A 16,606-nucleotide genomic window follows, 5' to 3' on the forward strand; every position below is an offset into this window, starting at 1 on the left:
ATATATGCATGCATGCAAGCAAACTGGTAGAATATATATATATATATATATATATATGGCTGCAGTTTTATTTTTCTTTTGTAATGTGTGTCATCATATGTGACAAAGCAAATGCAATGGAGATCAAAGTTATAATTAGTACTTGGAAATAAAAGTATCTTAAAAAATCAGTTTAGCTTCATTGATTCATACAACTATTTTTAAGAGACCACGTTAAATTTTGAAGTTTGTTTGATTGATTCGATTGTATCAATAATGACTTGAATCGGTAATAGATTAAACCAATTGAATTAAGTCTAAATTATAATGATTTTATCCTCACCTTACTAATGGCAACAAGTTATAACTTTGTTTTAAAAAGTATGGTGTTTAATTTGAAATTTTGATTTAAATTTGTTGAATGAATTAATTGGATTAAAATAAATACAAATTAGTGACTTGTCATAATTTACAAACAATTTTGTAACTTGCTCAAGAAGTTAGTGTTTGAATCTTAAGAACTTGGGGTTGGAATCTTAATTTTATATTTGTTGAACAAAACAAAGAACTAATTGGAACAAAAACAGAATATTAATAACTTCATTAGGAATCTATAAAACTCTAAACAATAACCAGCATAGGTCAGGTTTTCAAGTTGTTATTAAATTTGCAAAAACTTCTTTTACATCATTATTTGTTCTATCTTCTGGACATTTAAAACTTTACTCCTTACACCACCACCGATGTTTCACCATTCATCAAAAAGAGAATCAACAGGTCGTGTTATAATGCAAGAATTGATGATGTATAATGCCATGTGAGGTTCGTTTATCATCATCTTAATCGTTTTAAATTCTATATTTTCAGGTATGGTTCATTGCTTTAAAACGAGTTTGGTTGGTCGACAGATTGTTGTTTCCACTGATCCTGATGTCAACCATTTCATTTTCCAACAAGAAGGGAAACTGGTGCAAAGCTGGTACATGGACTAATTTGATGATATCATTGGCAAGGATAATGTTTTATCCAGCCATGGATTTCTCCACAAGTATCTCAGGAATTTGATTTTGAACCTGTTTGGCTCCGAATCCTTGAAAACAAAACATGTTTCCGAAATAGAGGAATTAACAAGCAAACATCTACAGTTATGGTCTTGTCAACAACCTTCAGTGGAATTGAAACAGGCTATATCAACTGTATTATAACTTTGGTTCCAAGTTCCAACACACTTTATTTGATTAAATTTAGCTAAAAATCATGATTCATGACAGGTTTTCTCTAATCTTACAGATGATATATGATTTTACTGTGAGGAAGCTATTCAGCTTTCTTGGATGCTATTCAGCTTTCTTGGATGGTTTAATTTCTTTTCCTCTAAACATTCCGGGACCTGCTTACTGGAAATGTTTACAGGGTCGTAACAAAACAATGAACAGACAAAGAAACAAGACAAAGATTTTCTGGATGTGGTATTGGAAGAGATGAACAAAGCTGGAACCATCCTATCAGAACAGACAGCATTAGATTTGTTGTTTGCACTTCCTTTTGCTGCTTTTGAATCTGCATCTTCTGCTGTTGTATTAGCTCTTCAGTATCTTCAAAGCAACCCTCTGGCCCAAGTTGAACTGACAGTAAGTCTTGATCGCTATTCTTATATTTGTTTACTTTCTTTGAATAATTGACATGCATGTCTCTTCGACCAGCAAGAACATGAAACAATTTTAAGGGAAAGAGAAACAAAGGATTCCGGAATCACTTGGAAAGAATATAAATCAATGACTGTCACACATATGGTGAGCTTGTTGAACACTATAATATATAGATTTCACTACTGTTTCTTCACACAGAGGTTTAATATATAAATCAATGGCTTTTCATCAGGTTAATGAAACCATCAGGCTTGGAAATATTGTTCCTGCAATTTTCAGGAAAGTGGTCAAAGATATAGAAATAAAAGGCAGGTTTAAGTCCAATAAACCAAATTCATCTATGTTTAATGTATATATGCTCATTTTGTATGAATTGTGGGTGGTACAGATTATAAAATCCCTGCAGGTTGGATCATTTTGGCTTGTACACTAGCAGTTCATTTTGAACCCCACAAAATACGAGGATCCACTTACATTCAATCCATGGCGATGGAAGGTGATTTAGTTGATTATTCCAAAACTAATTTGAACACAATTTGGTTCTAATATTATTGGATTTAGAAACTAATTAGCATGAAAATAAACAAGCAGGGGAGAGAATTGAATGCAGGTTCTAAATTCTTTATGGGGTTTGGTAGTGTTGTGAGACTTTGTGCTGGTGCCGAATTTGTGAAGCTGCAAATCTCTATTTTCCTTCACCATTTGGTCACAAATTACAGGTAATACGAGTAAATTAAAACATAACATTCTATAATTAATGGTTCAACATGTAATAATATAGTACAAATTACAAGTGATTTAGGTGGACAGTGATAAAAGAAGGAAAGGCTGTTGGACAGCCGGGACTGCTGCTTCCGGACGGTTTCCATGTTCAAATCTTGAACAAAAAATTCATATGAAATTGCTGTTGAATGGTTAGAGCAAACCTGGATAAAAAAAAGACCAGACATTGATCAAGAACATACTATGAAACAATGACGCTATGTCTAGCTTGTAAGAGATGCATGAAATAAACCGAAATTCGGACATAAACGCATGTAACGTGTTCGAATATAATCAAATCAAGCAATCATAAATTTCATTACCTTCTCCTTTCAACGCCACATTGCCACCGATTTGTGTACTCACCATCACGGAACGTTGCATACATTACAACCGGTCATTGTCAAAAAGTGGTAACCAACCATGACTATTCAAGACATAAAAGATAGACATACAAGTCGCAGTCGGTATCAGGGTCGATGGTGAAACCGAGCAGGACACCACAAAAGCCAGGCAACCTAGCATAGCGGAGGAATTGGAATTGTTAGCCGTAATAAGCCCCATTAACACCCACGAAGTGATCTCCTATTGTCAGTGGAATGAGTCATCATGTAGAGGTTCCTGACAGCCTCGCAACATGAGTCATCAGAATCGCAAAATGCTACCAGTTTTGTTGATCCACATGCAGTAGAAAACAACCCTCTTCCTGGATTTGTTTTAACATAACTAACTATTCAAAGTGCAGCCCCATAATGTGATCTTTTAGGTCTTTGCATAAACCGGCCCTAAGATGTTGCATTGAGAAAACAATGTCAGGCTGAGTACGTGTGAAGTATAAAAGCCTCCCAATTAGCCATTGATACAAGGCAATGTCTGTCATGTTCTCATCCTCTTTATTACCTTGTACCATCTCATCATATTTCACAGAAGTTAATATTGATTGTGTTCCAAAGGGGTAACTACCACCTTGGCTCCCCTTAAACCAATATCCTCTATCAATTGAAGAACATATTTTCTTTGAGAAGATACAATCTCAACCTTTGACCTGTCAACTTCATGAGCATATTTTGCTATTATATTATATTATTTTGTTGTTTTTATTTAGATATTGTATAATTTTTATTTTATTGTTAATTTTATTACTATTTTAGAAGTATTTGCTTGTCAAATTACAACTATCTTAACATTATTTAAGTATAAAGATTTTTTTAATATATTTTCAATTTTATTGATAAACATTTATTTTAATGTTTTTAATGTATTTGATTTATTATATTTTTTTAAATTTATTTTTATATATAAAAATAATTAATACGGGCAGGCCGAATGGACTCGGATTTAACATTTTTTATTTAGACTGAGTTTGAATAAAATTTTAAACCCATTTTTCGAGTTGGACCGGGCCCAAACTCAACCATGATTAGATTTACTTTTAACTACCTCTAACAATATTACTACCCTAAATTCTTTCTACACAGCCATTATTGCCTTTATGAAAGTTGTTTCACCGCATTGTTTATAATTTTACAAATGGATCTTTAAACCTTTGAAATTATTTCAATATTGGACCTTGGACATATAACAGTTCCGAATTGAATCTATTTAAAAATAAGATTTTTGTCTCATGGTTGCCTACTCTAATCCCCTTACGAAACTTTCGTTATTAGATTAGCCATACACTTCAAAATAAAAAAATTTATTATAGTATTGTTATTTAATGCTTGTAGTTGAAGCTCTCGAATCAACGGAGGGAAATTCAATTCAATTCGTTTGTTATAATCTAATTTGCAATGTTTTTTAAAACAGTTGTAGTTGAATCAATCAAGCTATTGGTTTTTAGATTTGATTAAAAATTTATTAAAATTTCAAAAATAAAAATAAAAATTCAGATTCAACAACCAGTTCAATTAATATTTTAGTCGGTTCAATTAGTTCGTACCGTCTCCCAATCTAACCAGTTCAAAATCACTTTTCGGACTGATTTCCCAACTGATTCTCGATTTGGCCGACTGATTCAATTTAGTTCAAACAACACTGCTAATATGTGTTTATATATAGAAAGTATTTGGTACATTGATAATGTACCTTTTTTTATTCCACAAACAGTCTTAAAAAAGTGTCATGTATCTCTTTTTTTAAAATATTTATTTTTTTAATATTTTACTATACTCTATGGGACAGTTGTCAACCTCTAATTCTATTTGTGAAATCTAAAATTTTCACCCATAGTGTACCAAATATTATATATATATTAATTTTAGAAGTGAAATTAAAATTGTTATGTCTCATCTATTTATTTTTAAATATTAATTAAAAAATGATAAACTGCAAATGAATCAAAGAATTTGCTGAGACAAAATGCAAAATGCATGCATGCATGTTTATTAATTTGTTCATGGGGCTAAAAGAATCCACTACAATGAAATGATAGAGAAAAGGAGGATTCAATATCTTACATTGAAGTGACTAACTACAGCAACAATGCATGAATTTGATTCTCTTCAACAAAAGAAATGTTGTTTTCATTTTTCCCCCTTTTAATTTAGAAAAATTTTACTTTTTGATCTTTATAAAATTTTGAGTTAATTTTAAAAATTATAAAAATATAAATTATTAAAATTGTGAAATTATATTTTATTCGAATCATTTAATATATATTTTTATAATCTCGAATATAATCAAAATTCAACATAATCCGAATTTAATTTTTTAAAAATGACTTGGATAGCATTGCTGAGTCAGTGCCAGGTCAGGTATTAGTGATGAAGAATATGGTTTATGTGGATAATACCGTAAATTAAGAAGGAGTGGGGAAGGGCTAGGTCAGGGACCATCCCATGTCCTTTTCTTCCTTCTTTAATCTAATTTGGTGGGTTTTTTTAATAAAGAATATTGTGATATGACAATGGTAAAGGATTAATTTTGAACATAAACTTTGTCGCTATTTTAAAAAATAATAATTAAATATTTAATTTTAAGCAGTGGGCAACAATAATAGAAACAGATTGGTCCAAAAGAAAACATTCTGCTTTTCATTATTGCTCTTTGGTGACTAGAAATGAGAACGTGATACCTAATTACATTCATTCATCCATGGCGGAACTGAGCTTTTCTTCTATTCCTTTCACACACACACACGCAGTTGTAGCTTAGACAAATTGTCAACCCATGTGAAATTTGTTTTATTTGTTTATTTATTTATTTATTTATAGAATCAATGTTTTTGGACTTTTAACTTTGCACCATTGATTAAAATATGATTTGATGAGGAGGACAGGGAATTACCAATTTACCATCACTGACATTCTTATTAGAAGTTAAATTGTACTTTATTTTTTCTACATAAAAAATGGGTAAATTAATTCAAAGAGCAAACTGATCTTTTATGTTAAAATAAAATATCGTTCATTTGTATTGTTAAAATCTGACGTGGTTGATGGAACGAGGTTTGACTCCCTTCTATTACTTTTTTTTTGTTATTTTTTATCCGGTACAACTTTAATCACCATTTACAAGCATGATTTTGACAATTGATAGATGGATCCTACACATTTAAATGGTGATGATTATTGTATTGAAAAACCGTGGATGAAAAAGTATCAAATAGGATCCCAATTTGACGAAATAATCAAACAATGATATTGGCGTGTCATGTATGCCTCATGCTAATGTATGGGAACCAGTTTTTAATGGTAGAAATGGATGGAATTTTTAACAGAATGACCAATTTACTCTTTAATCTAACATTCAAAAACTAATTTATCTATTTTTTTTAATAGAGGAAACAAAATACAATCCAACATTTCATCACACTTACAAATAATCATATTTAAACCCAAACCTTACCAAGAAAATGCGATTAGCAATTGATTATCATTTTTTAAAGTAGTATCATCATTAAAGAATAAGTGAACACATGGGTTATTTAAACAGGGAATTCATGTGCATAAGTCGAGCCAAATAATTAATGCTTTTAATTTCGATTTAGAAGATGGAAGAAAGGTTTTGTTTTATGATTGTGTCTTTTTATTAGTTAATTCAATTGCATCCTTCACAATGATATCTAAATTAAATCTTGTAGGGCCTGTTTTTTTGCTATTAATAATTAGGAAGGTATGCCGAAAGGTTGCCTACCTGCCGAAATACACTCACCGGCCATCCCCATGGCCAGCCAATCCCTCTTATTTCACTTATTAATCATACATATAATATTTCATATTTTTAACATTTCAATTCAGTCCTCTATGTACTTGTCACATTGATGAGGTTTTGAATTAAATATATTAATTCACCTTATCAATCGATAATATAGTTTACCCTATGATTTGTGTATTAGTAATTTAAATAGAATTTGTTGAATTATGTATAGGCATTAGAATAAATTTAGTTTTAATACTTACATTTTGTCAATTTGGTCCTTATTCTTTTCTTAAGTTAGAATTTGTCATTTAATCTTTCAAAAAGAGTCGAATCATTTTTTTAACGGAGATAGTGATTAAAACATTAATTTTTCTAATACTGTTGGCATGAAATTTGTATAGCATTCCATGTATACTTCATGCTGACATGACATTATTTTTCTTTTATATGTCGTGTCAACAAATAATTCAAAAACATATTACAAACGGTTCATAAGAAATAAAAGAAAATTACATGAAGTATATATGGATTGTCATATGGACTACCATCAGGAGTGTATCTAAAAGGGGCAGATAGGGGTCTGGGCTTCCCTTGACTTAATGAGAGAACTGCATTTATAGTCTCTTTCTAAAATTACAAGATTCAATTTAATCCTTTTTAACCATTGATTAAATAGAAAAACTATAATTTTAGTCCTTTTGAAAAATTAATAATTTAATTTAAGTATTTTAATACAAAATTTTTAGCTTTAGTCCCTCCAAATTTAATAATCTTATCTTAGCCCCTAAACAAAATTCTTAGCTTCGTCCCTAGCTATCATGTTTAATAATTTAACGCTTTAATCAATATTTTTAATAAAAAATAATCAATTTTATTTTTCGAAATGTAATGGACACAATTATAAATGCAAGTATAAACCAAAAATAATTTCTAAGCTTTGAACCGATTTAATTATTGGTTGGAATTTAAATGCATCAGCCAGTTTTCTCTCCTCCTGAAACCACAAAATTTGGCGTATGGATAACGTTTGTGTACATATTCCTCCAATCCATTTCCACTAGACAACATATATGGGTTAAAATCTACTGTTAATCCCTGTATTAGTATAGAATTTGAGACTTGGTATTTGTATTATAAATATTAAAAATTAAATTTGTTTATTTTTTTAATTTTTAATTTTAATCCGTACAACTTAATTAAAATTCTAAATTGATAATTTCTTTAAAAATTATGGCTTTAACATTTGAACTGAGATTTTAAATAAAACAATAAGTACAGAGATTAAATCTTAAATTTTATCAAAATACAAAAACATATACTATTCTAGCCATTATTAATAAAGTAATAAAACACTTTACAAACATATTTAAAATCACACCAAATGTTTTCTTTTAATTATTTTATCATTTTACTCCAACTAGGAGCGTAGCTAGAGGTTGGGTTTCGACTCTCCTATACAAAATTTTTATTTAGGTCCTTTAAATTTTTAAAATTTTAAAATAATAAAAATAAAATTATATTTTTCCTCTTAAAATAATAATAATTTAATATAATTTTAAAAACTATAAAAATATAAATTCTATTCAACTGATGAAATTAAATTTCTATTATTATAAAAATTAAATTTTAATTTTCACCCTAAAGAAATTTTCTGCCTTCCCCCGTCTCCAATACAAATATAACTATCACCTTACAGTAGGTAAAAAAAAAAATATTCCACTGAGAATAATAATCCTACATATATAAATGTATATATTCCATGCACACTCATATAAACGTGCCCTTTTTCGTCGTTGTCAAGTGGAGAATATTAATCAACTTTATCCTTTTTCTTTCCTCAAAGACTCCATTAACCCTTCTTCTTCTTCTTCTTCTTCTTCTTCTCTCTCTCTCTCCCTTAACCCTGAAGAAAATGGTGACCTCTTCTTTCATCTCTCCTCAACTCTGCTTCATTTACCATCTTCTTCTCTACAATTAAAAACCCTTTCTCCATACCAAAAAAAAAAAAAATCTCCCGTTTGATCTTCTTCAAAGCTTTTTCCTTTTTTCTTTTATGGGGGCTGGTGTTTCTTCTGATCTTGATGCTCAAAAGGGTACTGCAAATTTTCAATTAAAAACAGGTCTTAACGATGTCCCTGAAAGTTGCATATCATCTATATTCATGTACTTAGATCCCCCAGAGATATGCAAATTAGCGAGACTTAACAAAGCATTTCGTGGAGCTTCGTTGGCTGATTTCGTATGGGAAACCAAGCTGCCATCAAATTACAGGTATCTGGTTGAGAAAGTTCTTGGTCGAAACCCAGATTCTTTGTGCAAAAAAGAGACTTTTGCTAGACTTTGTAGCCCTAATCGTTTCGATGGTGGCAACAAGGTAGTCCTTTTTCTTTCTTTTTTTATTCTCTTTCTTGTTCATGCCATCACCGATAAAAAAAAAATGTAAAATGAGTTTTTTTTTTTTTTTTTGTTTCCGATTCTTAGGAAGTGTGGTTGGATAAAAACAGCGGTAAGCTTTGCTTGTCAGTATCGGCCAAAGCAATGAAAATAACAGGGATTGATGATCGGAGATATTGGAATCACATTCCCACAGAAGAATCCAGGTAATAATACCATAATCATTTCTATCTTTTTCCTTCTTCTGTTTTTTATATCTCCTGAGGGTAGGTGTGTTTTTGGACCCTCCAACAAAATAAAAATATTGCACTCGGTTTATTCATGCTCACTCTTATTTCGGATTTTATCTCTTTTTTGAACTCACAAAGTTTAAGGCGAGTTTGAGGAATGTCTCACCACTAAAAAATGTGAACAATTCATTTTGATGGATTCGAACCCATACCTTTATATAATACATATTAGTGAATCACTGAATCCGAAACTGACCTCCCTCGACAACCTACCATATTGTATAGATTTGTTTTTTTAATTTAAAGCAATTCTATTTAGGATGTTCGTCATCAAGGGGTGTTGTCTATTTTGCCATGCCATTGTGATAAAAAGGGAATAAAGAAAACGACATTTCTAGTTTTCTGGATGGGAATCTAAAACAGAAAAAGAGATAAAAGCCATGTTTCCTTAATTTTATCTTTGAATTTTCTTTGGTTTACATTAATCTTAAAATTTTATATTTTTTTAGTTTAGTCCCTGAACTTCGATTTATGAAGTGGAATTTGAAGATTACGTGGCATCATCAACTGGAAATAAATAAAAAGAATTTATTAAAAAAATTCTAGGTGATGACATATTTTAGAATATTACATCATCATATTTTAATTTTAATGAAATTTAAATTCAAAGATAAAATTAAGAAAAATTATCAAGTTTGATGAAAAAAAAGGGTTTTCGGACCAAATTTTGAGACTAAATGTTGGCTTTTATCCCAAAGAAAAAATCTTCTGGATTTTCTGATCAACTTTTCCTTTCTGAGGGAAAACACTAATGTTTGCAACTTGCACTTGTGACCCTAAAAGAGACTAAAACCAAAAATATTATATTACATTGCAAAGTAGATGCCTCACCTAATGAAAGGTATGGATATATATTTTTATACATCCCTAGAAGCTTGTAAAACTAACATTATCTAATTTTAGAAGCAAAAGTTAAGAGCTCCATTGTATATGAAAATTACACTTTCAATTTTTAATTCGCAACTTGTTTAATATCCTTACACATCATATAGATAAATATATAGTTAACATAGATATTAATTGTGTATCTGATATGTATATATATAGATTCGAGACAGTGGCATATCTTCAACAAATTTGGTGGTTCGAAGTGGTTGGGGAATTGGAGTTCGAGTTTCCACCAGGATCATACAGTGTGTTCTTCAGGCTGCACTTAGGCAAACCCTCGAAACGATTCGGTCGACGAGTCTGCAATCTAGATCAAGTTCATGGTTGGAACACGAAGCCTGTAAGGTTCCAACTCTCAACATCAACCGGCCACCAAATCTCGTCGGAATGTTATTTGTACGAACCTGGAAACTGGGTTCATTACCACGCGGGTGATTTCGTCATTGACGACTCGAATCCGACAACAAAAATCAAGTTTTCGATGATGCAAATCGATTGTACACATACAAAAGGAGGTCTTTGTGTAGATTCTGTATTCATATACCCTAGTGAGTTTAGGCAGATGAGATTTAAGTAAATAATAAAATAGAAGATTTTATACTATTTAGTAATTAAATCAAAATGGTTTTTTTTTTACTCATCTTTATATTTTGTCCACAAGGATATAATTTGGGCATTTTATTTTCATGTTTTTAATGTATCAAAAAAGTCCTTTTAGATGGGTTACTTTTGCAATATTTAAGTATGTTTTGTTTGGTGGGTTAACCCATCTTTTCATTTACATTAAAAATATGATCTTATCTTCTTAAATATTGCATCTTTTCAAATTAAACAAACCATATGAATAAACATAAACATATTGAAATTTATATAAACCTATTGTGATCTTATAAATACAATATAAACATAAGAATTACAGGATTAAATTATGATTTTTTGCTCTAATATTTTAAATTTGGGATTTGGTCATTATACTTTAACTTAACATAATTTAATTAACTAATTTTACAGTTTAATTAATTATTCAAACTAGGTAATACCATTAACTATTCCGATTTAAATGTTGATATGGTTTTTTTTTGGAGACATTACTTTTTAGGAGAAAAAAAGGATTCATGTCAACATGATAAGTTGGAATGGGTGTTCCATGTTAATATTTTAACCAAACTAACTATTAGTGTTAAATATTTGGACTAATTAATTATATTATAAAAGTAGAAAGATCATGCTATGCGAAATTAAAGTATAGGGACTAAATCTCAATTTAAACATGGTAGAGGGACAAAATCATAATTTCACCTTTACCTTGGAAGAAATTTAGACAATTGGGTTTGAAATGGACCCAATTGGGCCCAATTATTGAGTGGTGAGGAACAATTCAACCACGTTGGCGTTCTTATCTATAGCACCAATGGCCCGACCCCATCATTGTTCTTTGATTTACAGAGCTGCCTGTTAGCTAGTTTAACTTTGGTTAAAATATGCCATAGGTCCCTGTACTCTTTATAAATTTAAAATTTAGTCTATATTTTCATTCCTAAGAAGTTAGTTTCTCTACTTTTTATATTTCAAAATTTAAGTTCAATTGTTAACACTGTTAATTTTTTTTTAAAATTTGTTGGTTTGATATTTTGAAATAAAAAAAAATACTCACTTAGTAATAACGTAACTAAAAAATTACATTGTAATGAACTCGAATAAAATAATCTTTATAACGTTAACAATTGGACTGAATTTTGAAATTTGAAAAGTAAAAACTAAATTCCTAAAAATAAAGTATAAAGACTAAATTTCAAATTGAGTATAGGGACTTATGGCACATTTGGCCTTTTACTTGTGTTGGATGATTTTCATCAAAGGGTAAAATTGGTTAAAATATGTCGTTAGTCCTTATACTTTGATAAAATTTGAGATGTAGTCCATGTACTTAAAACATTAAAAATTAAGTCATCCTACTTTTTTATTTAAAATTTCAATCCACTCATTAAAGTCGTAAGTATTTTTAATCTAGATTTGTCAATTTAGCATGTTAAATTAGGTTGTTTTTATGTGACGTGACATATGATTGACGAAAAATAAACATGTTAAGTTACAAAATTTAACATCAATTGCCAGCAACGATAATGATTAAGAAGGCTAAATTTTTAAAATTTAAAGTTTAAAGATCAAATCTTAAATTCTATAGAAGTATAAGGACTAACAACAGAATTTGACCATGAAAATTTTACAATGAAAGAAACAAGGATCTTTTGTATGCTTTTTTAATGTTTTTTTTTAAAACAACCCATCAATGATTTCATGATCCAAAAGATGGACTAACTCACTTGTCTCTTCAAAATGTCAAATATTTGCTGGTGCCAAGTTTCTTTCATTTGATAATTATTTATGGTGGGGAAGCAAAGGAAGCAAATTCCATTGTTTTATGGGTAAACTATATAAATGGTGACCCAATTATGTTTGTGTTTCTGTTTTAGTTATCTAATTTTAAATATTTTCAATTTAGGCACTAAAGTTTAAATTTGTTCCTATTTTGATCCCCACGAAAAGCTTTTTGTAAATGGTATGATAACACATTTAATCCTCAATACTTACATATTTTATCAATTTGGTCCTACTACTAAATAATTCAACAAATTTAACTTTTCACGTTAATAAGTTCTATCAATTTTTTCCTTAAACACATCTTCATCATAAATCGAAATTATAAAAATGACATCAAATTTAATTGGAAAATGTTTGTAAGGTGTCATTTTTGGGTGAGGAATTGCTTTTTTTTTTTTCAATTTCTTTAGCTGAGAAATTGGTAATCTCCTTCCTGCTGAAGCAAGTCGAGGAAATATTTTTTTTCATCAAATTGAAATTGAGACTAAACTTAAAACAACCAAAGCACATCGAGAACAAAATATGGGTGTTCCAAAAGAAATAAAGGATAAGAGGTTCTTCAAGAACCTCTCAAAATTGATTAAGTACAACAAAAAAAAAAAAAACATTGTGCTTATTTATCCATTAAAAAAAATTAGAATGATAATACCCTTTCATTGCTCTTGGTGTTTTTTTTTTTATAGCAAGAAGACAGATGATGATGATGTTGAACAAAAGGACCTTTTCTTTGGTATTCATTCAAGGTAATTTTGGAATGGTGAGACATTAAGTCCATAAATATGGATTAAGGAGGTGGTGGAGGAGTAAGTGGCTCTGACCTTTCTCGACAGAAAAACCCTTACATTCCACACCGCTCACCATATTCAGAGAAATCATAAGAACATTCTTCTTCTATGTTTTTTTATGAAGGAATTGGTTTTGTGTTTGTTAGTGAAAATGTGAAGGATGTTCAAGGAATGTCCACACCCAAACGAGAAGCAAAAGTTGCAGTTGAGTAAGGAGTTGGGATTGGCATCGAGACAGATGATTAGGACCCAAATGAAGTGCTCTATCATCAGTGCAGTTATGGCCTATAGGGCTCATTATTTCATTCTCCTTTTATTCATACACTTTTTTGGTTATGATATTGATCAGGCACAACACGAAAGAGCTTATAATTGCACTCTTTTGATTTTGAAAAGGAATTTCCAGTAATAATAATAATAAAGAAAAACAAATCAATTGAAAAAAAAATCCCCAATGCTCTTCAACAGGAAGGAGACTATCAATTTTCTCAACTCGAAAAAAAATTAAAAAAAGCAGTTCCTCACCCAAAAACAATGAGACCTTACCCTATTAAAATTTTTGTTGTTTTTATAATTTCTATTTGTGATGAAAATGTGCTTGAGGACTAAATTAATAGAATTTACAGATGTGAAGGTTTAAATTATTGAATTATTTAGAATTAGGATCAAATTGATAGAATATGTAAGTAGTGATGACTAAATGTGTTATTATACCATTCAATTTAACCGCAGGTGACCAAAACAGTAGCAAATTCAAACGTTAGTGCTTAAATTGAAAATTTTTAAAATTGAGTGACCAAAACAGAAATGCCGGCATAGTCGGGTGACCATTTGTAGAATTTACCCTTGTTTTATTTGTTTATTTATTATTCTTTTCTCAGTTGTCCCGTTCATCTATTTCTTAAAACAATGTCCTTTGTCTGTTTTTTGGGTTAATTTCAAAATTTCTTTCTTTCCAAGATAAGCTTTTTAAAATATTTAAAGACAAATAAAGTTCAATTACTTACAAATCCCACATAAAAGTAGAAACTTTTTTTGTCCCAAAATAAAATTATTCAATTTTCTGTACTTTTAGCTTTTGGCTTTGGATCTATCGCTTGCCACCAATTCTTCTCCATTTAACTTCACCCTTTACTGAAATTTAGGATTTGGGTATTTCCTGTTTGTTCTGTTTAATTTTCCTTTTGATTAGTTTTAATATGATTTCAGCTTAGGGTAACAATTTTGTATTGATCTTCAATGAAAACCCAGAATACAGGTTCTCTTTTTTAATCTTTTGTTGCTTATTGTAGACAATTGTGAATTGGGGTTTCTGATATTTTACAGTTATTGCTGAAGCTATGCAAAGGATCCAAAAATGGATTATTGTGGTGATTTTATAGAATTGCTTGGACCTGATATTTCTACGAAGATTCTCATGAATCTGGTTAACCCCTCTGATCTCATTAGGGTTAGCTTGGTTTCTAGTTCTTGGCATCAATTTGGTAAGCAAATCAATGTCTTTGGTAGAATTTAGCTTTATGTTCTATTAAATATCGAAGAATCAGCATTGATTAATTCGATAGGATCGGTTTTATTCATCTTGCAGTGATTGAAAATGGTCTTGGTAAACAGCTTTGCCTGAAATTATTTCCTGAAATTTCCGGTATTGTTCATACCATTGAGATGAACAACTTGATAGATACCGTTGGACATAAACAGAATGATTGTGATGAGTTGGAATGTCTTAGGAAGAATCATAGAATCTATACCTTGTTGGCTCAAGCGTTTAACCCTTTCGTAAGAAAAGATTGTATATCGGAGGCCGTTATTGCATCGAGCACAGATAATTACCCAGAGGAAAGCATCCATAATACTTTGGAGCCGTTTGATAGAATAGACACCAGAGCATCGTATTGGTCGAGTGAAGGGCAAAACAATCCTGCCGTCCCCGAGACTTTACTTTATAAGTTGATGACCAAGATGTGTATCGTTACAGAAATCCATGTTCAGCCATTCCAAGGTTTTAACTCCAAATTGTCGTGCTCGTCTTTTGCCTGCCCAACTTGCCTATAGTGAAAGCCTTAGAATTGACAGAATTATGTTTGTGTATCAGCTTATTTTCAGTACAACTTCCCAATATACTCGTCTAAGGCTGTCAGGTTTAGAATGGGTCATAAATTGCAGAGTGAAATGACGGATAGTTCGACTTCTAGTAATAAATGGGCAGATGACGAGTTCATTTGGACATATACTTCACCAGAATTTCCAATGGTTCAGGTGAGCTTCGTGCCGACCAGCTGGATTAGGCTTTGGTTTTAAAGTTATCTGCTTCATTTAACGGATCCAATAATGTATTGCCAGGAAAATTGCTTACAAAAGTTCAAGCTACCAGAGCCTGTTCTTTGCATTGGAGGATACATGCAAGTTGAGTTACTCGGTAGAGTTCAGAGACAAGAAATGGATGGTTTATATTATATATGGTTCTCTCTCTCTCTCTTTTAACTTCTTCCAATCACTGAGATGTAAATTGTAAATCATGCTTTAATTTAGGCTTTAACAAAATTTAGAATGATAAAAATTGATTTGAGCCTTGTGCAGTATCTCCCATGTTCAAGCTGTTGGACGACCGCTTTTACCAAGGTTTGATATAGAGATGCCTGATTCATCAGGGAGGTGTGCTTTGAAGTACTTGCCCGAAACAGGGAAACGTACACTTTCTTCACAACCACTTACACGGGAAACGGTGCATCTTCTCGTTTTCGTACCTTCACTGCAAGATTATTACAGAGAGGCACAAGAGGTTGGGAACAAATGTTATTGAATACATTACTTCAGGCAAGGGCAGGTCGTGCTAACGATGCAGATAATGAACCACCCCCCGCTTCACCCTAAGAATTGTTCATAACAGTTACAGTATGGTTTCTGTATTTCTGCTTGCCCTGACATCAGATTCTGTTACTGCAAATAGGAAGATAGTGAACCTGAAAAAACTGACTGGCAATCCTGTATCGAAGTTTTTATACATTTTGTTGCTAAAGTGATGTAATTGAGCTGTGATGAGCAAAATATGAGCCATGCATGAATCAATTGGAGGGTAAATTTAATGATCATTTACTTACAGCCAAGTTCCTGTATTAAAAATCAATCAGATTGTATTATAGTTACGTGGATAAATTAATTTCTATATGTAAGATCAAAAAGTAAAATAAATTTTTATTAAAATTTTCATTCATTCTACTATTAAAAGTTGATCACCATATATCAGCATGAGATACACTATCTAGTTGCTTTATCAGTCATACCATTTTCAGTAGTACAAATGGATAAAAGTTTTAGGAGAAAAATTAATTTGCTC

General features: G+C 30.8%; 1 protein-coding gene and 2 pseudogenes across 1 annotated transcript; all 3 read left to right on the forward strand.

The window, feature by feature from the left end:
* The first annotated feature begins 703 nt into the window (after positions 1–703).
* LOC105762290 (cytochrome P450 87A3-like) lies at positions 704–2,527 on the forward strand (annotated as a pseudogene).
* Positions 2,528–8,314: 5,787 nt separating this feature from the next.
* On the forward strand, positions 8,315–10,724 carry LOC105765566 (F-box protein PP2-A11). Its single transcript, XM_012584745.2, has 3 exons — positions 8,315–8,904; positions 9,012–9,130; positions 10,262–10,724. Exons 1-3 carry the CDS (start codon positions 8,584–8,586, stop codon positions 10,677–10,679), a joined length of 858 nt encoding a protein of 285 aa, XP_012440199.1. The 5' UTR covers positions 8,315–8,583; the 3' UTR covers positions 10,680–10,724.
* A 3,455-nt stretch (positions 10,725–14,179) lies between these two features.
* LOC105765568 (F-box protein At4g00755-like) lies at positions 14,180–16,376 on the forward strand (annotated as a pseudogene).
* Positions 16,377–16,606: the final 230 nt, after the last annotated feature.

This window comes from Gossypium raimondii, chromosome 12 (genome assembly GCF_025698545.1).
Source record: "Gossypium raimondii isolate GPD5lz chromosome 12, ASM2569854v1, whole genome shotgun sequence".
In the NCBI taxonomy this organism is placed as follows: domain Eukaryota; kingdom Viridiplantae; phylum Streptophyta; class Magnoliopsida; order Malvales; family Malvaceae; genus Gossypium; species Gossypium raimondii.

Coding starts and splice junctions, on each gene's coding strand:
- LOC105765566 (XM_012584745.2), top strand. CDS start 8,584: ATGGGGGCTGGTGTTTCTTCTGATCTTGATGCTCAAAAGGGTACTGCA. Junction 8,905..9,011: donor GTTTCGATGGTGGCAACAAG/GTAGTCCTTTTT, acceptor TCCGATTCTTAG/GAAGTGTGGTTGGATAAAAA. Junction 9,131..10,261: donor ATTCCCACAGAAGAATCCAG/GTAATAATACCA, acceptor GTATATATATAG/ATTCGAGACAGTGGCATATC.